The 24,691-nt window shown below is 40.5% G+C and overlaps 1 protein-coding gene and 1 long non-coding RNA gene across 2 annotated transcripts; one reads left to right on the forward strand and one right to left on the reverse strand.

Annotated features, from left to right (window-relative positions):
- Nucleotides 1-1,705: 1,705 nt before the first annotated feature.
- On the forward strand, nt 1,706-21,930 carry LOC6503255 (ERI1 exoribonuclease 2). The gene is made up of 2 exons (XM_044718153.1): nt 1,706-1,922; nt 21,243-21,930. The coding sequence occupies exons 1-2, from the start codon at nt 1,706-1,708 to the stop codon at nt 21,770-21,772; spliced, it is 747 nt and encodes a 248-aa protein (XP_044574088.1). The 3' UTR covers nt 21,773-21,930.
- An 881-nt stretch (nt 21,931-22,811) lies between these two features.
- LOC116655406 lies at nt 22,812-23,721 on the reverse strand. Its single transcript, XR_004310504.2, has 2 exons — nt 23,295-23,721; nt 22,812-23,242 (listed from the first exon to the last, which is right to left on the reverse strand). It is a non-coding gene; the product is annotated as an uncharacterized LOC116655406 (long non-coding RNA).
- Between the last annotated feature and the right edge of the window lie 970 nt (nt 23,722-24,691).

Raw genomic sequence — 24,691 nt, forward strand, 5'->3', positions numbered from 1 at the left:
CGTTGACTTGTTCGGTCAGCCGCTGTATAGCCAGGCGAAGTTCGTTTTCCCTACGTTGGCTTTCGATATTGGCTTCTTGAACGACTTGTTGAACGGCCGCCTGTATTGTGGCTGTCATTTGTTCCATGCTGAAAGCCATTTTCGCGTGTATGAGTGCTCTAGCGTTTGCGCTTTTTAGGGTGGAAGATGTGGCCGATCTTTCGAACTCGGAATCAGAATCACTGGAGAATTGTCTTAAGCTTCTATATCATCGGAAGGGATTGCTCATGTGGAGCCGTAGTTATGTATAAAACCCGAGAAAAAAAAACAAATTCATGTTCATGTGAGGGGGCTCGCGAGGGCTGAGCCGTCGTTTTAGTTATGTGCGCGAGCTCGTCGAACTGCACTATTGCTTTGCCAATTAGAGGCAAGGTGAGGGGTATGCGGGGACTGAGCCTCCGCTATGACACAAAGATAAAAATAAAAATAACAAAGTGCCACACACTGCATGCGCGGCCGTATCGTATTCCCAAAAATGGAGTGGGGAAACAAAACGGAAAGGGAAAATAAATAACCAAGACTGTCCAGCTAATACCAAGAATTTTTGTGTAACAAAAGAGACATATAAACTTTTGCGTTGTTTTATAAAAATGTGTCGGAGAGGAGGTAATTAAGTCTCTTGTTAGACATTAGACTTTAAGGTGTGACCATTGGTCGTGCGGGAATATATCAGTCCTGGTGTGATGAGGACTTAGTTTGCGAACTAAGGCCGTGTGTGGCTTCGTTGTGTTGCTAGATCTGGTCCTGCTATTCCTTTTTCATCTCTGCTTGGTATCGAGCTAGACGTGTGGACTTCACTGCTAACATAATTTGACAAAAGATGAGCAACAAAGGCAACGAGGACTCGCTGCATCAGCCAGAACATGGTATGGAACACCACCAGGGGAACGAACAAAGAAATCCCGAGACCCCGCGAGGAGAAGGCTTAACTTCTCCGACATCAGAAGTGGGATACGGCCCTAACCAAACTACTTCTAGAGACGTATTCGCTCTGTTAGAACAACAAAATCGGAACTTTCTGGAACTGGTTAAGAGGCTACAGATGCCGGCGAGTGAGTTGCAACCGACTAGCGAGATTTGCCTGCCGAAATATAATCCGGACGTTGCTGGTGTGGATGCCACGCAGTGGTGCGCTACGGTCGACATCATCTTACGAGAAAAACCATTAAGTGACAGCGCTCTTATATTAGCGTTAAGTAAAGCTTTGGAAGGCACAGCGGCGCAATGGTTATCCCAAATATGTTACCCGGGAATAACTTGGCAACAGTTTCGGCAATTGTTTGAGCAGCGATACGAGACTTCAGAGACGCCGGCCGCCGTCATTTTAAACCTTCTTAATAGCCGTCCAAGCAATGGCGAAAGCCTGCCTGTTTTTGCAAGTCGCTGTGTGACGTCACTGTGCACAAAACTTCGCAATTTGAGTTCAGAACAAATTTCCATCGCGTTGGTTCTTGGGCACATGGCTAATTTCGACCGGCGTTTGCAGCGAATGATACACACAACGCATGTTAGCAATCGACGAGAACTGCAAGCGGAGTTGCAAGTATTCTCAGCCCTAAGAGAGCGCCCGAATGCAACGAACTGGGAACCAGAGACGAAGCGAGCTAAAACTGCGGAAATCAAATGTTACCAGTGTGGAAAATTAGGTCATAAAAAGCAAGACTGTATGTCCGGGTCCCAGGTTTCGACAACTGGAAAGGAGTGGCGGTCAGCGCAGCCCTGTCATGGAAGGACTAACGTAACGTGCTACAGATGTCAGGAGCCGGGACACATAGCCACTAATTGTCAAAAAAAAGTGCAGAACGCTGGATTGGGAGTCAGGACAGAAAAAAGAGTGGAGCTATGCGCTATAGTGGAGCCTCAATCGAGTATGCTGGTCAATGGTGAGAGATTTCCAATTACATTTGATTCGGGAGCTGAGTGCTCATTAATTAAGAAAAGCGTTTCTAATAAGTAAGCTGGTAAGAGAATTCATAACGTTAATTCTTTAAAGGGGTTAGGTAATGCCAATACCTATAGTACCTCACAAGTTGAATCAAACATCATGATCAGACGAATGTATGAAAAATAATATTGTAATCGGCGGAGAAATATTGTCTCAAGGGTTTACAGTAGAAGTTCCCTATGATAATTTTAAAATTGTTCAATCTAAAGTTGTAGACATTTGTGACACCACTCAACCCACTAATTTTGTTAATATTGAAACGAAAATGGTCGAAAATGAAAAAGAAATTTTAATATCATTGCTAAACCAACATTCCTATCTTTTATTAAAGGCACTCGGCAGTCTTGCTCATTCGTTTGTAATTGTTTATATGGATGACATATTAATTGTTTCAGAAACGAAGGAAGAAGCGTATGAACGTTTGAAACTTGTATTAGACGTTTTAGTGAAGGCAGGATTAACTTTTAACATTTCAAATTGCATTTTTTTTGAGAACTTCAGTGCGCTACCTGGGCTATGAGATACAAGCGGGAGAGATACGTCCAAATTCTAACAAAATAGAATCACTAGTGGCGTTGCCTCCACCAAAGTCAGTTACTTCTTTAAGTCAGTTTATTGGGCTAGCGTCTTATCAAAATGAAGTCAAGTTGTCACCTAGGATTTATCGTTGGTGGGAGTTCCTACAAACATTTGAATTCGAAATTGAATACAAGGAAGGTAAACGTATGGCACACGTTGACTTTTTATCTAGGAACCCGGTGTGTAAAAAAAAAAAAAAAAAAAAAAAACAAAAACAAAACAAAAATTCAATTACATCTAATTGGAACGGGCGCAAGTCGAGCCAACGGTCAAGTTGAAAGGGTCATGAGTACACTAAAGAATTTTTTGACGGCTGTTGAGACAAGCAGGATGCATTAGATCGTGGCAGGATGCATTAGGGGATGTACAGTTAGCTCTTAACTGTACAGTTAATCGTAGCACTAAGTGTAGTCCTTTAGAACTTTTAATTGGTAAAGTTGGGCGATCACTAGGGTTGATACCTATTAGTGATACCGAAGATTAAATTGACAAGATTAAATCAAGAGAGTTGGCCACTAAGAACATGGAGGACGCCGCTAGATATGAGAAGATAAAATTTGATAAAATAAGGCTAAAGTAACAAGGTTCTGTGTTGGGGACTTTGTGCTGCTTAAAAACAGCGAGAGACAGCAAACTAAATTAGATCCTAAGTTCAGAGGACCCTTTTTGGTGGTCGAGGTATTGGACGGAGACCGATACGTTTTAAAGTCTACACTGAACAATAGGCGTTACGAGTATCCACACGAAAGTTTGCGAAAGTTGCCGGTAGTGCAAATTCCAGAAGAGCTTGATGTAAAATTACAAAGAACAATATCAGTTGGAAAAGTCCGATGAAAAAGAAAGTATTCGTGAAGCCATGTGATTGGTGATGGACGAGAGTTGCTTTAGAAATATGTTTGATGAATTCGTGAAGCCATGTGATTGGTGATGGACGAGAGTTGCTTTAGAAATATGTTTGATGAATTCGTGAAACCAAGTGTTGGGCGATGGACGAGAGATTTGTTTGATGAATTCGTGAAGCCAAGTGTTGGGCGATGGACGAGAGATTTGTTTGATGAATTCGTGAAGCCAAGTGTTGGGCGATGGACGAGAGATTTGTTTGATGAATTCGTGAAGCCAACTGTTGGGCGATGGACGAGAAATGAGATTGATGAATTCGTGAAGCCAACTGTTGGGCGATGGACGAGTAATGAGATTAATGAATTTTTGAAGCTGTGTTCGTGGGCGATGGACAATTTAAATTGTTTGAAAATGTGTGAAGCCAATGTGTTTGGCGAAGAATTTAAAAATCGGCTTTTAAAAGTTTAGTTATGTATTTTGGATTACGAAGTAACTATTTTAACTGATTAATGTATAGCTTGAAAACGATTTATTGATCTTTTGTATGGAAATGGTTTATGAGAGATCATTAGAGATATGTTAAAAGTGGAAGTTTAGTTATGTTGATGAACATTATATGAAGTTAAGATTATGTGATTCAGTTCTTTGAAAGCATTTAATGAAATTATAAAGTGGAATGAAATTCAGATGTTGATTATAGACACGAGGACGTGTATATGTCAGGATGGCCGTGTCGGAGAGGAGGTAATTAAGTCTCTTGTTAGACATTAGACTTTAAGGTGTGACCATTGGTCGTGCGGGAATATATCAGTCCTGGTGTGATGAGGACTTAGTTTGCGAACTAAGGCCGTGTGTGGCTTCGTTGTGTTGCTAGATCTGGTCCTGCTATTCCTTTTTCATCTCTGCTTGGTATCGAGCTAGACGTGTGGACTTCACTGCTAACATAATTTGACAAAAGATGAGCAACAAAGGCAACGAGGACTCGCTGCATCAGCCAGAACATGGTATGGAACACCACCAGGGGAACGAACAAAGAAATCCCGAGACCCCGCGAGGAGAAGGCTTAACTTCTCCGACAAATGTTTATTTACTTATTCATACCGAAAAAAGAAATGCAAACAATATTGGGAAGTAAATATTCCAAAAATCAAGACTCTCTTTATCTTAAAGCGGACGGACGTGTTTTTTTGTGCGCACTACGTTTTTGTAAAATTTGCATTAAGCTTTCTATAAACAATCGGTGTTTATTTCTTTACTGATATAAAAACAAATTGCAATTTTTTAGATCCGTATCGCTACGCGTGTGCAGTGATATATTTGGAGGTAAAATAATTATTTATTTAATTTACTTTCCAAACATAGCCCTGCTCTGCTTCTTCATCTCCTACGGTGTTGTTGCTATTCTTTTGCTTCTACTCTCGCTCAATAGAGATTCTTATCTATATTTCTTTAAATCTTACTAACTTGCACTAACTGCTCTCTTTAATCTCCCCTTCTCGTTTCCTTGGTACAGTGGTTCAAGGTTCCTCATTAATAAAATCAAATAATATTTTTAAATTAATTATTAATTTTTTTAATAATTTTTAATAAATTAATTATTTAATTTTTAATAAATTAATTATTTAATGTTAAATAATTTTTAATAAATTAATTATTTAATTTTTAATAAATTAATTATTTAATGTTAAATAATTTTTAATAAATTAATTATTTAAATTTTTAGTAATTATGGATTTTAAATTGGTCTGTGCATTAAAGCTTGCAATAAGACAATCTCGTCTTCCCAGCCTACCATCCATTGCTGGCTCTGTGAAAACGTTTTACACGCTAAGTGTGCCGGGTTCACGGCCTCAGTTTCGGATGCAATCTCGCGTAGGTCTGGTCTCCACTTTTGCTGTGATGGTTGTCGTGCTGTTCAGGACGAAATGAGATCGTTCATGAGGCAGACTAAAAGCGGTTTCAAGGAGTTGATTAGTGGTTTTCGAAAAATCAATGACCAACTCTGTGCGCTCGATACACAGTTTAGTAGCCTTCAACTACTAAATGAGTCTCCAAAGCGTAAGAAATCCGCTTTTAGTGATGTGCTCGGGTCGAATAATCTTCAGCCTGCTCAGCCGACAACTATGCAGCCGCTTATATCTCTGGCCACTCCAAGGGCCGGACCTGAGAAAAATTCGGCTTCCGAATGTCTCGGAATCAATGAGCAATTGTCCGATATGTCCTCTGTGGCATCGCTTCAAGTGATCCCAGACCCAATAATTGAAACTCCTGTAACAGTCACCAAACAGGGTAATAAACCGTCCGGACCCCCGGTACGCACTGATGCCGCAGTATTAGTTACGGCGGCACCAAAACCCTTGCAGGTGATCCCACCATCGAAACACATTTTTGTTTCCCGGCTTGCCCCTGATACTTCGGAGATTGATATCTCGGCTTACATCAAAGCCAAAGCAAAAGCCGACATAAAGGTGGTGGATATTACAAAATTCAAATATTCTTACACCAGGCACACGTCATCTTTCAAAATACGTGTGCCCTTGCAGATGTTCAAGACGATCTGTTCCGCCAGCTTTTGGCCAGAGAACATTTTCGTCCAAGAACATCAACCAAGTACGGTGAAAAAAAAGATAACCCAACCTGTGGGTGTAAAACTCCCACATGTTAAGGCCACTGATCAACCTTCCACCTCATCTTCCTCAATCTTAAAAAACTTATGTCTTCATTAACACTTACCTATCAGAATACAAGAGGGTTACGTATTAAACTTCCCAAACTGTATTCTGATAGTTCTTTTTTTGCATCCCACATTATAGTATTTACAGAAAATTGGTTAAAGCCGGAGATCTTAAGCTCCGAAGTTTTTCCTAGTAGGTACACCACTTTTAGATGTGATAGAACTTTGCGAAGGGGAGGAGGAGTGCTAATTTCTGTAGACTCCAAATTCGCTTCTGAAGAGGTAAAATCACAAGAGTTTGGTTTTTTTTTTTTTTTTATTAAACTTTGCTTTTATTTATTGGATCTTCTCTTAATGTTGAGACTAACAATAAGTTTTCAAATCTTAACATTAACATTTAACTAACAGTAAACTAAGACTGCATTCTGGTTGCACGTTCCTCAAGACGGTCGCTGGGTGGGTAGGTCATTCCGACGAAGTCGTGATTGGTTACTCAACCTTGTTAGACCTCTCGCCAGGTGGTTAGGGTGCGACAATAGCTTGCTAAAGTACTTTTCCTTCTGTTCTGCGATCACATCTTTGACTGGAAGAATGTTTAAGTCGCGATGTATGTTTTCGTTGCGAACGTACCAAGGTGCCCCGGTGATTGTTCTCAAGATCTTCGACTGAGCTCGCTGGACTATGTCAATATTGCTATTGCTGGCATTCCCCCATAACTGGGAGCCGTACATCCATATAGGTTTAAGTACCGAGTTATACAGCAGGACTTTATATTCAAGGCAAAGGGGAGACCGAGCTTTAGGTGGGTTCTTTTAGCTTCTATGTGCCGACGCCATGTGAGTCTTCTATCGAGGTGTACTCCTAGATATGTTACCTCGTTTGCTTCCGGGAGTAGGGTGTTGTTTAGCGTAAGGGGCGGGCAGTTTTGCCTATTCAAGGTGAACGTAACGTGCTTGCATTTTTGTTCGTTTACTTTAATTCGCCAGTCTGATAGCCATTTTTCAACATCCACCAGATGAAGAGCTAGCTGCGCAGTTGCTTGCATCGGGCATTTTGAGCGGCTAAGAATAGCTGTATCATCAGCAAACTTAGATGTTGTTAATCGTGTGCTTGTCGGGATGTCTGCTGTGTAGAGAACATATAATGTTGGTCCGAGTACGCTTCCTTGAGGAACTCCAGCTCCAACAGTGAATTCGTCAGATATATCAGTGTTGCACCTCACAGCAAATTTTCTGTCGTAGAGGTAAGACTCTAAAAGCTTGTGGGTATTACAAGGGAGCATTGTCTTGATTTTGTACATTAGACCTTCTAGCCAGACTCTATCAAATGCTTGAGAGACATCTAGAAATATTGCGGTACAGTACTCGCGTTTTTCGAATGCATTCCGAATTTGTGCTGTTATCCGGTTGACCTGCTCAATTGTACCGTGCTTTTCACGAAACCCAAACTGATGTGACGGGATTCCTTCCTGGATCCTTAGGTATGTGTTTATTCGAGTCAGAATGCATTTCTCAAAGAGTTTAGATAAGCATGAAAGTAGGCTTATAGGTCTATACGACGTGGGAATTGTGTGGTCTTTTCCCGGCTTTGCTATCATTATTATAATTGACTTTTTCCATCTTGCTGGAAAGTGGCCAAGTTTTGCGATGGCATTGAAGAGCTGGGTGATAGTGCAGACGGCGCAATATGGAAGCTCAATGATCATTTTGGGAGTTATGAGGTCGCAGCCTGGTGATTTTTTCGGATTTAGTTGGTTTTTGATGATATTAGCGATTTCGTTTGGGCGAAACTCGATTGGTTCATGTTGAAGCTGAGGCTCATATGGTAAAGTCGGCAGAGTAAAGGCACTAGTGGCCGGATTTGGTTGGAAGATATTTTTGAGGTGATTGGCAAATGTGCTGGCTCTGTCTGCATCGCTGCGCGCCCAGCCGCCTGTGGGATTTCTAATAGGCATCACTGTTTCTTTCGGTGAGCTTAGAGTTGGGTGAGCTCTCCATAGTGAGTGTTTTGTACTAGAAGTTGACAATTGCTCTATATAGCGGCGGTGGACATAAGCTTCTTCTTGCTGTAGGGCTTTAGTAAGTTGACGTGAGGCATGTCTAAAGCTTTGCTTAGTAGATGGCGATCTGTGGAATTGCCACTCGCGACGTGAACGCCACTTTTCGAGGACGAGCTGTTCGATTTGTAGATTTGTCTTTTTATTGCTTTGTGTATTTATAGTTTGCGATGTTGAGGCTCGAGCTGCAGAGACGAGTACAGACTCAAGTGAATTAACAAAGCTGTCTACGTTGGCTTCATCGTGGAGATGAGGACTTAGCTCAATGTGTGAGCTGATATATTTTCTGTACTTAACCCAATTGGTTTTCTGTGAGGTCAATTTTAATGGTTGTTCCAATGTTCCTGGATGTCGCAGTAGAATGAACAGGACAGGCGAGTGATCAGATGAAAGATCCGATAGGCAATTGGCGCTTATCAGATTTTTAGGGATGTTTTTGGTAATCGCAAAGTCTATTAAATCTGGTAGTTTCCTTGGGTCTGCCGGCCAGTATGTTGGTGTGCCAGAAGAAACATAGTCGAGCTTGTTCTTGGCTTTGATAATTGCATTATAGAGCTGCTTCCCTTTTGGAGTCACGAGACGGGATCCCCAGTGTGTGTGCTTGGCATTGTACATAGTCTCCTGCTGCTATGAAGTGGTCTCCAAGTGTGTTGAAAAACTGCATAAACTCATCTTCAGCTATATTGAAGCGAGGGGGGCAGTATACGGCGGCTAGTGTAAGTTGGTTGCCAGTATTTAGTTGTATATTTATAGATGTGGCCTGTAGGTAGTTTTTAGCAAATTTGTTTTGATAATGGTGCTTTATGCGGCTTCTGATTAGAATTCCAGTCCCACCATGTGCTTTACCATCTGGATGATTTGTTCCGTAGAATGAATATCCTCGTAGTTGAAAATTGTATTTGTTTGTGAGGTGTGTTTCCGAAAGCAGCATTACATCGATGCGATTGTCGAGTAGGAATTGAGCTAACTCAAGTTTATGTTGCGAAACGCCGTTAGCGTTCCACGTAGATATCCGTAGGAAAGCCATTATTTGGATTGTTGTGAAACCAGCATTTGAATCAATAGATTTTGGTTTCGCATTAAATCTTGCATAGTTGTGCGCATAAACGACATAAATTCCGTCAGGCTTTGTTGTAGGCTGCATATCATAGCTTCAAAGTTGCTTTTTGGCTGCTCTGTTGGTTGATGTTGCTGAGCCGTGTTCGGTTCTTGATATGCTGATTGCAGAAATGAGCTTCTTGAGGCAGGTGTCGCCGGTCCTGATTTTAAGGCGCTTGCGTATGTCACATTTTTGTCAACGTTAATGGGTCCTAGTGAGGATCTGGCTGCAGTCGAGAAGAAGACTTCAGGGTTTGATCTGGACGCCGTGAACTGTCCATTTTGGGTGCGGGCAGCTATTCCTTTCTGGTGGATGCGACTTTTCAGCTCCTTATAGACTGAGCATCCTCTATAATTAGCAGTGTGATTGCCACCGCAGTTGCCGCACTTTTTCGAGTTGCTGTCATCTTTGCTCGCTGGGCAGTGTGCGGAGTCATGAAGCTCTCCGCAAACTACACACACCGGGCGCAGTTTACAGTATGACCTTGTATGGCCATATTCCTGGCAGTTCGCACATTGTACCGGGCCATTGCGTTTGTGCGGTTCCTCAACTGTAATTCTGCGGTGCAGCAGGTACTGAAGATTGTATATTGGGTGCACTTCGTATTTCTTCAGGAGCTTGGTTTCTGGTTCAAGCTCAACCTTAAAGAGTGGCTGCGGCTTTCTATCCCTGTTAAGGATATTAAAGACTGTCTTGGCGCTAAAACCCTTCTCCTGTAGCGCCTTTTTTATCTCTGCAGGCGTTACTTCGGGCTCTATGCCCTTAAGTACGACTTGCAGGCCCTTGCTGCTTTTTAGCTGGTACGTGTAAAAGTTCTTTTTATTCTCGGTAAGATATTTTGATAATACTCTATAGTTATCTTCAGACTTCATTTGAACTTTTGTTTCTTGAATGTTGCCCTTTACAAGGGGTATTATGTGGAAGTTATCCTTACCAATAAGCTCAATAATTTTGTTGACAAGAACATTGGAACTTTTTTCGCGTATATAGATAGGCGGAGGTTTTGGCTTCCTTTTCCCAACTTCAGTGGATTCGACCGCCTCAACCTCATCGGCGTCTGCCAAGATTTTAAATCGGTTTGAGTTAATGGGCGTTTCTTTTGCTACTAGGCTAGCATTGCCACGGGTTATTTTGCGTTTGGAATTCAGGGGGCTCAGCTTCCTTTTGATTTGGATGTAGCGATCCATGCCAGTCTGCACAGCCGGCTTAATATAGTCATTGTTTTTGTTTTTGTTTTGGTTTTCGGGCAGCGCGGACGTATTACTATTTGCGCTGCCAGCTGATGACGTCGTTAAACGCGCTGTCGATACAGTTGCGGTTGTTGTTGTTGTTACTGTTGACGTTGTCAAAGAAATTGAGGTGCTAGTTACTGCACTCTTTGGCTGCAGAGACATCGATGGTATCGAGGGGGAGCAGGAACGCGCTCTCTCGCTCTCTAGGTTTAAAAATTCGGTCAAGTTGGGGGTAATTGACCGAGCTTGATCGGAGCTTGCATGGTTTTCGGTTGCTTTAAAAGAGAAGTACGCGTTGTTTCTTTGTACTGAGAGCCGTCTCTCGCCTAGCTCACGTTGACGTTGTGTGCGAACGTCGTTTGAACTCATTGCAGTCGAGGTTGATTTAGTTTGAGTTTTAAGTGTTGTGTTTTATATTAATTAATTAATTAATTAATCAATATAAACATTAGCGATTTCATCGCAAAAAGCGTCTTTTCGCGTTATTGTAGATTTCTTAGAGCAGTCACTGCACTTTTATGATTTTATTGAATATTTTTTCCCGGAGCACAATAAAAAACACGTCTGCATGCGACGACTGCAACTTAGATTTTTTTAGATTTTTTCAAGAGTTTGGTAACATTGAATTTCTTTGCATCAAAATCACTTTGTCCGATCAATCTTTGTATGTTACCTGTTCGTACATACCACCTTCGTCCGAACCGCCAACATACTGGCAACATTTGTCCGCTATTCGTTTGGTTTTCGATCGTCTGTCTGATGGTGACCAGCTGATAGCTCTGGGTGACTTTAATATCCCAGAACTTATGTGGTCAAATGTTGATAATTCACCGTCTTTACAGCTTAACTCCCACCATGACTTCCCTGAGGGCATGTTCGACATGTCACTCGGGCAAATTAACCACGTTAGAAATTCTTTAGGTCGGCTGTTGGACTTATGTTTCGTTTCTGATCCTGATGGAATTACTCTTTCCAGAACTTTGCCCCTTTCTAACCCTGAGGATCCATATCATCCCACTCTTGAGGTTTCAATCGAAAATTATTACTTTTTTGACCTTAAGTCTAAAGTTAAATCTCAGAAAGTTCGTTTCTTTCGTAAGGCTGACTTTACGAAATTAAATAAGTTAATTTCGGAATTTGATTGGTCTGATTTACTGGCATGCGATAATATAAACTTAGCATTACAAAAATTTTATTTCACTTTAAACTCATTTTTTGACGCTTGTGTGCCGTGGAAATATCCGTCCGCTTCAACGAATCCGCCTTGGTATACAAGGCATCTTATCAACTTAAAGAATAGTATGAGTAGACTTTTGAATAAACGAAGATTATCTGGCTGTACAGTTAGTTATTCAAGATACTTAGTAGCCCGGTCCAATTTCACCGTGCATAACGCAGAATGTTATAGGAGCTATATTCGCCGCTGCAGGATTCAGTTTACTCAGGATCCGAAGCAGTTTTATAACTTTTTAAAAACTAAGCGTAAACATGTATCTTTTCCCCCTCTGCTTACGTTTGAGAACTCTTATGCGAACACCGATCAGGCAATGGCCGATCTCTTTGCACAGTTTTTTCAAACTACCTATTCACCTAGCAGCAGTTCAGCTCAGGCTTACACTTATAATATCCAATCAGCCAACCTTATATTTTGCGATCAAAGTGGTGGGTTATCGGATCTTCTTAAGGTCAAGCACGGGTATTCGCCAGGCCCTGATGGAGTACTAGGCTGTGTTCTGAAGAACTGCGCCGAGGCTCTGTGCAAACCGCTCGTTAAAATTTTTAATCTAACTAACTAATTCACTTGTACTTATGTACGCTGATGACGTTAAGCTATGCCTTCAGTATAAATTCACTAGCGCCCAGTCTAGACTTCAATCCGATTTGGATAAACTTCAAAATTGGTGTTTAGCAAATAACCTAAAGCTTAATGGATCGAAATGTAAACTTTTTACCGATCTAGTCCTCACCAGGCTATGTACTTTCTCTATGGGAACGCCTTAGAACGATTAACTCAGGTTAACGATCTAGGTGTCCTATTAGATTTGAAACTTAAATTTACCGACCATGTATCTACCATGGTTAATAAAGCTATGGGTGTGCTTGGTTTTATTAAAAGATGGTCAAAAGAATTTAATGACCCGTACATAACTAAGTTATATACATCACTGGTCCGTCCGATTCTTGAGTATGGATCGTGTGTCTGGAGTCCTCAATATGGAGTACACCAAGATCACATTGAATCTGTACAAAAAAACTTCCTTACTTTTGCGCTTAGGGGACTTAATTGGGATGCAAATCTTTACCTCCCCTCTTATCATAGTAGACTTTTACTAATCAACTTACCATCATTAACAAATCGTAGAACGATGCTGGGTGTCATGTTTTTATATAATCTTATTTATGGAAATATAGACAGCCAGCATTTACTAACACGCTTAAATTTTAACTTTCCTAGTAGAAGGACCAGAAACTTTCGTCCTCTGCTCCTCAGCCATTGTAGTTCGACATATGCCCAACACGATCCGTTCAGGGTATTATGTTCGGACTACAATGGTCTCTACCACATCTTGTCACTTTGCCCTACTAACAATCTTAAATCGCTTATATTAACCGCCTTATCTGTGCAACACTCTTCCTCGTAATATCTTTCTCCAAATCCTCGCTTATCTATCTCGGATCTATTCCCGCGATTCGAGCCGTACGTTACGCGGCAGCGTCCCTCGGTCGGAAAAAATTTGTATAAAATTTGTATTGTTTATAAAAAAATGTATATAAAAATACAATGCTAAACCGTCAGCCAATTAATGGAAATTAAATAATGTGCAAAAAAAATGTTAAAGGGGCTGCAGATTTTTAGCTGTCAGTGTAACACAATTTCACTACTTTTTTTATTTTTTATTTAACATAAAACCAATGCAGACGTGAAGGAATTAAGGGTGAAAGTGCTCACTTACATGATTTTAGGATGGGCGCCAATTAATTAAATTAAGGGGTAGGTATAGTTGTATGTCCGTTGCTGGAGAGGATGTCTTTAGTACAGGATGATATAATATCCCTGGCGGTTGCCTAGGGATATAGGGATCTTCCTTCTCGCTGGAAGTTATGTTGGGAGTTACTAAATCCGTTGTTACCGCCCTTGAGGCTGAGTAACCAATTTTACAAGTGAATTGAATTTTACGGCTTGTGCCGGAGTTTAGGTAAAGGAGTTCTTTTTTGTGTGAGACTCAAGTCAAAACTGAAACTTAAAGCTAACAAAAATGTATTTCATAGCGGCAAATATGCAGTGTTCGCCGGCTATGCACGAGCATCCGGCCAGACGCTATGTCACCAGTTTGGCCAGAGCGAGCTCTTAAGTAATCGGACATTGCCGTTGCGCGGTTAACTTCAGATAACTTATATATTCTTCATCAGGATCACCTCCTGAGTCGATATAAGCATGTCCGTCTGTCTGTCGGATTCTACGCAAACTAGGCTCTCAGTGTTAGAGCTATCGAGTTGAAAATTTGCACATATCCTTCTTTTTCTTGCAGGTAGTACATAAGTCGGAACGTCCGGGATCGGTCGACCATATCCTATACCTGCCATATAACTGATTGATCGGAAATGCCATAACTTTTTAAGTTAAAGGGTTGGGACTTTCCACACATATTATATTTGAATAATATCTTGTGTACAAAATTTCATTAAGGATCGGCCGACTATATCCTACAGCTGTCATAGAACGATCGGAATTGGCATAACTTTGGTGCCAAATCTTGCATAGTTGTGCGCATAAACGACATAAATTCCGTCAGGCTTTGTTGTAGGCTGCATATCATAGCTTCAAAGTTGCTTTTTGGCTGCTCTGTTGGTTGATGTTGCTGAGCCGTGTTCGGTTCTTGATATGCTGATTGCAGAAATGAGCTTCTTGAGGCAGGTGTCGCCGGTCCTGATTTTAAGGCGCTTGCGTATGTCACATTTTTGTCAACGTTAATGGGTCCTAGTGAGGATCTGGCTGCAGTCGAGAAGAAGACTTCAGGGTTTGATCTGGACGCCGTGAACTGTCCATTTTGGGTGCGGGCAGCTATTCCTTTCTGGTGGATGCGACTTTTCAGCTCCTTATAGACTGAGCATCCTCTATAATTAGCAGTGTGATTGCCACCGCAGTTGCCGCACTTTTTCGAGTTGCTGTCATCTTTGCTCGCTGGGCAGTGTGCGGAGTCATGAAGCTCTCCGCAAACTACACACACCGGGCGCAGTTTACAGTATGACCTTGTATGGCCATATTCCTGGCAGTTCGCACATTGTACCGGGCCATTGCGTTTGTGCGGTTCCTCAACTGTAATTCTGCGGTGCAGCAGGTACTGAAGATTGTATATTGGGTGCACTTCGTATTTCTTCAGGAGCTTGGTTTCTGGTTCAAGCTCAACCTTAAAGAGTGGCTGCGGCTTTCTATCCCTGTTAAGGATATTAAAGACTGTCTTGGCGCTAAAACCCTTCTCCTGTAGCGCCTTTTTTATCTCTGCAGGCGTTACTTCGGGCTCTATGCCCTTAAGTACGACTTGCAAGCCCTTGCTGCTTTTTAGCTGGTACGTGTAAAAGTTCTTTTTATTCTCGGTAAGATATTTTGATAATACTCTATAGTTATCTTCAGACTTCATTTGAACTTTTGTTTCTTGAATGTTGCCCTTTACAAGGGGTATTATGTGGAAGTTATCCTTACCAATAAGCTCAATAATTTTGTTGACAAGAACATTGGAACTTTTTTCGCGTATATAGATAGGCGGAGGTTTTGGCTTCCTTTTCCCAACTTCAGTGGATTCGACCGCCTCAACCTCATCGGCGTCTGCCAAGATTTTAAATCGGTTTGAGTTAATGGGCGTTTCTTTTGCTACTAGGCTAGCATTGCCACGGGTTATTTTGCGTTTGGAATTCAGGGGGCTCAGCTTCCTTTTGATTTGGATGTAGCGATCCATGCCAGTCTGCACAGCCGGCTTAATATAGTCATTGTTTTTGTTTTTGTTTTGGTTTTCGGGCAGCGCGGACGTATTACTATTTGCGCTGCCAGCTGATGACGTCGTTAAACGCGCTGTCGATACAGTTGCGGTTGTTGTTGTTGTTACTGTTGACGTTGTCAAAGAAATTGAGGTGCTAGTTACTGCACTCTTTGGCTGCAGAGACATCGATGGTATCGAGGGGGAGCAGGAACGCGCTCTCTCGCTCTCTAGGTTTAAAAATTCGGTCAAGTTGGGGGTAATTGACCGAGCTTGATCGGAGCTTGCATGGTTTTCGGTTGCTTTAAAAGAGAAGTACGCGTTGTTTCTTTGTACTGAGAGCCGTCTCTCGCCTAGCTCACGTTGACGTTGTGTGCGAACGTCGTTTGAACTCATTGCAGTCGAGGTTGATTTAGTTTGAGTTTTAAGTGTTGTGTTTTATATTAATTAATTAATTAATTAATCAATATAAACATTAGCGATTTCATCGCAAAAAGCGTCTTTTCGCGTTATTGTAGATTTCTTAGAGCAGTCACTGCACTTTTATGATTTTATTGAATATTTTTTCCCGGAGCACAATAAAAAACACGTCTGCATGCGACGACTGCAACTTAGATTTTTTTAGATTTTTTCAAGAGTTTGGTAACATTGAATTTCTTTGCATCAAAATCACTTTGTCCGATCAATCTTTGTATGTTACCTGTTCGTACATACCACCTTCGTCCGAACCGCCAACATACTGGCAACATTTGTCCGCTATTCGTTTGGTTTTCGATCGTCTGTCTGATGGTGACCAGCTGATAGCTCTGGGTGACTTTAATATCCCAGAACTTATGTGGTCAAATGTTGATAATTCACCGTCTTTACAGCTTAACTCCCACCATGACTTCCCTGAGGGCATGTTCGACATGTCACTCGGGCAAATTAACCACGTTAGAAATTCTTTAGGTCGGCTGTTGGACTTATGCTTCGTTTCTGATCCTGATGGAATTACTCTTTCCAGAACTTTGCCCCTTTCTAACCCTGAGGATCCATATCATCCCACTCTTGAGGTTTCAATCGAAAATTATTACTTTTTTGACCTTAAGTCTACAGTTAAATCTCAGAAAGTTCGTTTCTTTCGTAAGGCTGACTTTACGAAATTAAATAAGTTAATTTCGGAATTTGATTGGTCTGATTTACTGGCATGCGATAATATAAACTTAGCATTACAAAAATTTTATTTCACTTTAAACTCATTTTTTGACGCTTGTGTGCCGTGGAAATATCCGTCCGCTTCAACGAATCCGCCTTGGTATACAAGGCATCTTATCAACTTAAAGAATAGTATGAGTAGACTTTTGAATAAACGAAGATTATCTGGCTGTACAGTTAGTTATTCAAGATACTTAGTAGCCCGGTCCAATTTCACCGTGCATAACGCAGAATGTTATAGGAGCTATATTCGCCGCTGCAGGATTCAGTTTACTCAGGATCCGAAGCAGTTTTATAACTTTTTAAAAACTAAGCGTAAACATGTATCTTTTCCCCCTCTGCTTACGTTTGAGAACTCTTATGCGAACACCGATCAGGCAATGGCCGATCTCTTTGCACAGTTTTTTCAAACTACCTATTCACCTAGCAGCAGTTCAGCTCAGGCTTACACTTATAATATCCAATCAGCCAACCTTATATTTTGCGATCAAAGTGGTGGGTTATCGGATCTTCTTAAGGTCAAGCACGGGTATTCGCCAGGCCCTGATGGAGTACTAGGCTGTGTTCTGAAGAACTGCGCCGAGGCTCTGTGCAAACCGCTCGTTAAAATTTTTAATCTAACTAACTAATTCACTTGTACTTATGTACGCTGATGACGTTAAGCTATGCCTTCAGTATAAATTCACTAGCGCCCAGTCTAGACTTCAATCCGATTTGGATAAACTTCAAAATTGGTGTTTAGCAAATAACCTAAAGCTTAATGGATCGAAATGTAAACTTTTTACCGATCTAGTCCTCACCAGGCTATGTACTTTCTCTATGGGAACGCCTTAGAACGATTAACTCAGGTTAACGATCTAGGTGTCCTATTAGATTTGAAACTTAAATTTACCGACCATGTATCTACCATGGTTAATAAAGCTATGGGTGTGCTTGGTTTTATTAAAAGATGGTCAAAAGAATTTAATGACCCGTACATAACTAAGTTATATACATCACTGGTCCGTCCGATTCTTGAGTATGGATCGTGTGTCTGGAGTCCTCAATATGGAGTACACCAAGATCACATTGAATCTGTACAAAAAAACTTCCTTACTTTTGCGCTTAGGGGACTTAATTGGGATGCAAATCTTTACCTCCCCTCTTATCATAGTAGACTTTTACTAATCAACTTACCATCATTAACAAATCGTAGAACGATGCTGGGTGTCATGTTTTTATATAATCTTATTTATGGAAATATAGACAGCCAGCATTTACTAACACGCTTAAATTTTAACTTTCCTAGTAGAAGGACCAGAAACTTTCGTCCTCTGCTCCTCAGCCATTGTAGTTCGACATATGCCCAACACGATCCGTTCAGGGTATTATGTTCGGACTACAATGGTCTCTACCACATCTTGTCACTTTGCCCTACTAACAATCTTAAATCGCTTATATTAACCGCCTTATCTGTGCAACACTCTTCCTCGTAATATCTTTCTCCAAATCCTCGCTTATCTATCTCGGATCTATTCCCGCGATTCGAGCCGTACGTTACGCGGCAGCGTCCCTCGGTCGGAAAAAATTTGTATAAAATTTGTATTGTTTATAAAAAAATGTATATAAAAACACAATGCTAAACCGTCAGCCAATTAATGGAAATTAAATAATGTACAAAAAAAATGTTAAAGGGGCTGCAGATTTTTAGCTGTCAGTGTAACACAATTTCACTACTTTTTTTATTTTTTATTTAACATAAAACCAATGCAGACGTGAAGGAATTAAGGGTGAAAGTGCTCACTTACATGATTTTAGGATGGGCGCCAATTAATTAAATTAAGGGGTAGGTATAGTTGTATGTCCGTTGCTGGAGAGGATGTCTTTAGTACAGGATGATATAATATCCCTGGCGGTTGCCTAGGGATATAGGGATCTTCCTTCTCGCTGGAAGTTATGTTGGGAGTTACTAAATCCGTTGTTACCGCCCTTGAGGCTGAGTAACCAATTTTACAAGTGAATTGAATTTTACGGCTTGTGCCGGAGTTTAGGTAAAGGAGTTCTTTATTGTGTGAGACTCAAGTCAAAACTGAAACTTAAAGCTAACAAAAATGTATTTCATAGCGGCAAATATGCAGTGTTCGCCGGCTATGCACGAGCATCCGGCCAGACGCTATGTCACCAGTTTGGCCAGAGCGAGCTCTTAAGTAATCGGACATTGCCGTTGCGCGGTTAACTTCAGATAACTTATATATTCTTCATCAGGATCACCTCCTGAGTCGATATAAGCATGTCCGTCTGTCTGTCGGATTCTACGCAAACTAGGCTCTCAGTGTTAGAGCTATCGAGTTGAAAATTTGCACATATCCTTCTTTTTCTTGCAGGTAGTACATAAGTCGGAACGTCCGGGATCGGTCGACCATATCCTATACCTGCCATATAACTGATTGATCGGAAATGCCATAACTTTTTAAGTTAGAGGGTTGGGACTTTCCACACATATTATATTTGACCAAAATATCTTGTGTACAAAATTTCATTAAGGATCGGCCGACTATATCCTACAGCTGTCATAGAACGATCGGAATTGGCATAACTTTGGTGTTTTTTAAGTTAGAAAGATGGGACTTGGTACAGATTCCATTTTGGGCAATATAATCTTATTTGCCAAATTTCATAGGGATCGGTCAACTATATCCAATAGCCGCCATATAACTGAACGATCAAAAATGGCCCAACTGCAAGGGTATATCAACGTCCTTTTTTGTTTATTATTCAAGACATGATTTTTTCCTGTTCAAAAACATCAAGAATGTTCTTACTTATGAATCGTACAACGATTTATTCCACGTTACTAATTTAAGTTTTTATAAAGATATAATAAATGTAGAATCAGATAAAATAAAAAAGGACAATTTTGATGATTTCATTAAAGTACAAAATAAAATTAATTATCTAATTGAAAATAATAATAAAAAAAACATTATAAATTCTAAATTGTTTAAAGAATTCACTTTCCGAAGATTTAAAAATGTTTCTATTGATCAATAAAAATACCAACGAAGAAGAGAAAGAAACTTTCGAACATTTTATATGCCACTACCCAGCATAGCAGTCTCTCAGACTTCAACACCTGGGTGACAGGTTTCTTAATAACATCTCAATGATGTCAGAAATAGATCGTAACAAGATAGAAAGATTCACTAAGCCCTCCGGGTAGGGAAACTGATAGACCATATGTCCTTCCTCTGCGAATAAAGGAAAGTTTGATCCGGGCCATGGTATCACAAGGGACCGAGTACGGTCTTAGAGTGGTGGTTGCCTCCACAAGAGGTGTCCTCCAGGCGTCTGACCTAAGATTATCGAAGGATTAAAGAGGATTGGGTGCAATTGTGTATAATGCTTAATGCTTAATTTTTACAATTGTGTTCTTGAAGGGGGAACTACTGGATGTTTTGCATCATTGGAAAGATTAGAATGTGCTAGTCTTCCTCCCACTCGAATCTACCTATCACATCCAAAGATGGGGGCCAACGTTACAAGGGAACTCTTTTTGTCCACTGTTTTGTAATGTTTGAGCTGTTTGCACCCCGCGTTGAATTCGCTTTTCGCACCATTATTCGCGAATTGTACGCAGGATAATGGTGCGAGCATGGTTCCTTAGACATAGTGTCTTTGTTGGCACCCCGTTAGGCTTATAACAGAACCGAAGCATGTATGCAACAATCTGTTGGAAGGACTTACTGTGCCTGCAGTTGTATCCTTCAAATATATCCTTAGCGGCCGCCAAGCTGAAAAACTTTGTTTTTTGTTCTAAATTTATCGAAAAACTGGCTGGAATCTTTGTCCAGTTCTTCTTTGATACATGGAGGAACAGGAGCCCATAAAACCACATATTGTTGCGCGAGAGCTTGCTAGCTGTTTTTTCTATGGATACAACGTCAATTTGGGGGATAAAACGTGATCCCTCTGAGACTGTTCCATTACTTCTGATTCTTGGCTGTCCGATTTGCCACAAACGTGATTTCTGCACTTAGGACTGCTGCGCACAACTCCAGTCTGGTCAAGGGTTGCTTCGCTGCGGCTGACAGACTGGACTTGAAACACAGCTGTGTGTGTGTGACTGGAACCTTTCCACAATTTTTAATTTATTTAGAGATTGCAGGTCAAAACGATAGCTTTTCCATACTTCCATACTGAAGTTCTAAGGGTTGTACTCCATTGTCTTCAACACGAAGTTTTATATCGTGGTTTTTTAATGACAACATTAATGCTAGTCGTTCAGTGTTCATATTGATTTGTGATCCTGATTCTGGCAGGGCTCGAAAATTAGCTGCTTGACCGTTATCTGCCTGGACCGCTACCATTGCTGTCGCAAAAGGGTTGTAATTCTTGCTTGCCGCTTACAAGACAACATTTGACAATTGTTTTTTCACCCAATTTAACCTTTCAGATACTGTTTTTGAACGCAAAACCTCACATATAATATAAATATCGCGTCATTTTGAGCTGTGCAGTAGTGCACGATGCTTGTGTTCCCGATGTACTGGGTGCGTACGCCAGATTTTTAGACTTCTTTTTATATGATACCGTTATCTATTCTGAGCTCAAGACTCTGATTCTTTGTTGCAGGAATTCCAGCATCGTTTGTAGGGGTATCTCTCTCTACTGAGTTTCCAATTTTCTGCTCAAATAGACCCCTTCAGCAGAAGACAGTGGACGGCGGAGTGCCCCTGCAGACGGCTCTGATGATGTTCCACGAATGGCTGCGCAAGGAGCTGCGGGCCCGCAACCTGACGCTGCCCAAGATGAACAAGTCCAATGTGCTGGGGAATTGCGCCTTCGTCACCTGGACGGACTGGGACTTTGGCATATGCCTGGCCAAGAAGTGTACTCGCAAGCGGATGTGCAAGGCCGCCTACTTCAATCAGTGGATCGATGTGAGAGCCATCTACCGATCCTGGTACAAGTACCGTCCTTGCAACTTCAGCGACGCCCTCTCCCATGTGGGGCTGGCGTTCGAGCGCAGGGCCCACTCGGGCATCGACGATGCCAAGAACCTGGGCGCTCTTATGTGCACGATGGTGAGCGATGGAGCGCTCTTCTCGATCACCAAAGACCTGACGCCATATCAGCAGCTCAACGCCAACTGCATATTGTGAGCTCGTCCAGCAGCCAATCCCTCCAAGAACACAACGCAGAATATCCACTTAGTTACTGGATTTTATTTAATTATTAATATTTCAAACGACAGATAGATATGATTGGTACCATAATGTGTGTAGACCTGAGAGCTAAAGATATTGATTGAAATTTAAAATGCCTTTTTTTTCCATTACAACTCTGTTTAGTAGTACTTTCTTGTAAACGGCAATTGATTAGACTTGAAAATTCGAAGCATCGCGGCTATTATACATACATATATAAAATATATACTAAATAGCTATACATACGGCCGTAGAGCGTGCATATTTTTCTACCATTCATACTTACTTGATAATGCTTAGTTGTAATCTACTATACGGAATTAAAAAATTCAAAATTCTTATCATCTCCGCAAAAAATTCAAACAAGCCAATCTCTAAATTCTCCTGTTTCGCGGTCAATCGCGCACTAATTGTGACCATTAATACCCCTTATTTAATTTATATCTCCGAGTCCGATATCAAGGCCGAACTGAAAGAACGACCATGACGAGTCTAAATTTACTCGGACATCCGAAGGTGTCGAGTGATCTCGGTATCATTCGACTTTTACAATTTACCATGCAATCTGGTCATTTGTTGGCACAAAGTCAAGGTTACGGAATAACCAGATGGTACGCAAAAATTGCCAGAAACTTGACACAAAAACAACAACACGGCATCCTAACAGCAAACAATCAGCAGAAAGTTAGCGGCGGTCTCCAAAATACAAGACTGTTCCGGCATCACTCACTCCTCCCCCATAAAAGTTCAATTTTGTGTAAGGACTTTTCTATGGCTGGGGAGATGACTCAGTCCTGCCAGGGTCCTCCACAGCTAAATTTATAAGATTTGCGGGACTGGTGTGAGCTTTTGGGGGGTTTCTGGTCGAACACTTACACACCCATCTTAATAAATAATTAAACAAATAATGATTGTAACGCCAGGCAAATATATCACAATTCCCTCGAAGTACAGATCAAACACATCCATTTCCATAATTCAATAACAAAATTAATTTCGTTCGATTCAATCAATTTCGATTTCATATGACGTCGTTGAATCTGATAAAATCAACACTGAACTGCTTTATTTATGAATATTTCTCAAGCAATCTATAAGGTATAGCTACATGATTTATGCATAAGATTAAGTAAAATGTTTTCCATTGTGAATGGAACATTGGAACATTTTTTAAATAGTGGTCAACAATGATTTCGACGAAAATTTAAGTGTCAAAAAATTATTTGATATACAACATTTTTAAAATTAATTGAGGATACATTGTAATTCATTTTAATTAATAATATATATCATTACCTTGGTAAATCCGATATTTGAAAAATAAAGTCATTTTGAACTGATGGATGTAAAATTTTGTAAATTTTTGTATCATGTATAATTTCTTTGGTAAGATAATTACATAACATAAAATTACTTATTAATTTTCTGGAAATAAAAAGTTTGGTCAATCGGTTAATAAATGGTTGTAGACTCTTACCTGTTGTAGTTCATATACAAATTTAACTCTTCTAATTCTATTTTTGTTTCGGCCGCTACCGCAGATTTTTTAAATACATTAAAAGGAGTCATAAGCCCATCAAGTATTTCATAAATATTAGGACTATTTTGTTTGTTACAAAAAACCAAGTACACAATATTTAGTTTTAAAAAGAAAATTAAAAAATAATCCATACAATACATTTTTTTTAAAGAATAAACCAAAGCTCCTAAAAGTACCAATTCAATCGCCTTTAGTTGTTAGTAGTAGTAAAAGCACTGTTCGCTTAAGTAAGTAAATAGATATCGTTACACGCTGTGATTTTGCTGTTCATGGTCTATTAAGTGGAACCAATTCAGGAGCGACTTTTTCATACAGGGGAATCTTATAAATGATGTATTTGTAAACAACAAATACGAAGCTTGGAAATGAGAAAAATTATTAATATCATTTAAACAGAAATTCGAAATGCCCAATAAGATATTTATTACATTATTAGCTCTTTACATGGCAAGAACACTGCAAGCTAATAATTGTATTAGCTTTTAAGAAAAAAAAATAAAAAATACATACACTTCTTTTTAAATCAATTAGTTTAGTCATCTCATTATTTCTTTTATCATTTTAACCCATTCGACCCCGAAGTTGCCTGTGAGCAATTTCAAAAGTTTAACGGCTATCGGTAGTCGGTGCTTTTGTTTTTGTCTGCTTATTCTTCGAGATAACGGTGCTTTGATGTGTATACTTATAATGTAAGCAAAAAAATTCTAGTTTGCGCATCATTTGACGAAATTATTTGGAATGTGCTGGACGTGCCTCGCGTAAAAAGTGTTTGTTGTATTGTGAGGTATATTGAAAAAAAAGTGATTTACTTTTAAATTACGCATTATAAGTTGAAGAATGTGAGTGAAATTTGTTAATAAATGAATTCTTTAATGCATGTTGTAGTTCAATCTAATTGATTTCTATTAAAAAACAGCTGAAGAATTTTCAAAGTAATAAAGTTGCTTGTGAGCAACCTTGGGCCATTGCACCACCAAAATATGAGACCAAAAGAAAAAGGTTTATCAAATGATGATATTGAGAGAATTGTCAACTTCGATTGGGATGTCTCCAGTGACGAAGAAAGTGGTGATGAAATGGAAGACATCTCTGGAGACAGGGATAGGGATAGGGATAGGGAGAGGCGAGGTGGGAGGGGGCCAGGGGATACCGGAGTCGTCAACAATCTCGGCAAGGACGTGCGCGGCAAGAAGCACGACGTCAAGATCAACATCATATCCGACGGGGGCACTGGCCACGCCCACCCGCACCGCAAGCTGGGCGGCGGTGCCAGCGGCAGCGCCAGCAGCAACCGTAGCCGCCAGGTGCAGGGTCCGGGTGGTCAGGGGTCAAGT

This window comes from Drosophila ananassae, unplaced genomic scaffold (assembly GCF_017639315.1).
Source record: "Drosophila ananassae strain 14024-0371.13 unplaced genomic scaffold, ASM1763931v2 tig00000015, whole genome shotgun sequence".
In the NCBI taxonomy this organism is placed as follows: domain Eukaryota; kingdom Metazoa; phylum Arthropoda; class Insecta; order Diptera; family Drosophilidae; genus Drosophila; species Drosophila ananassae.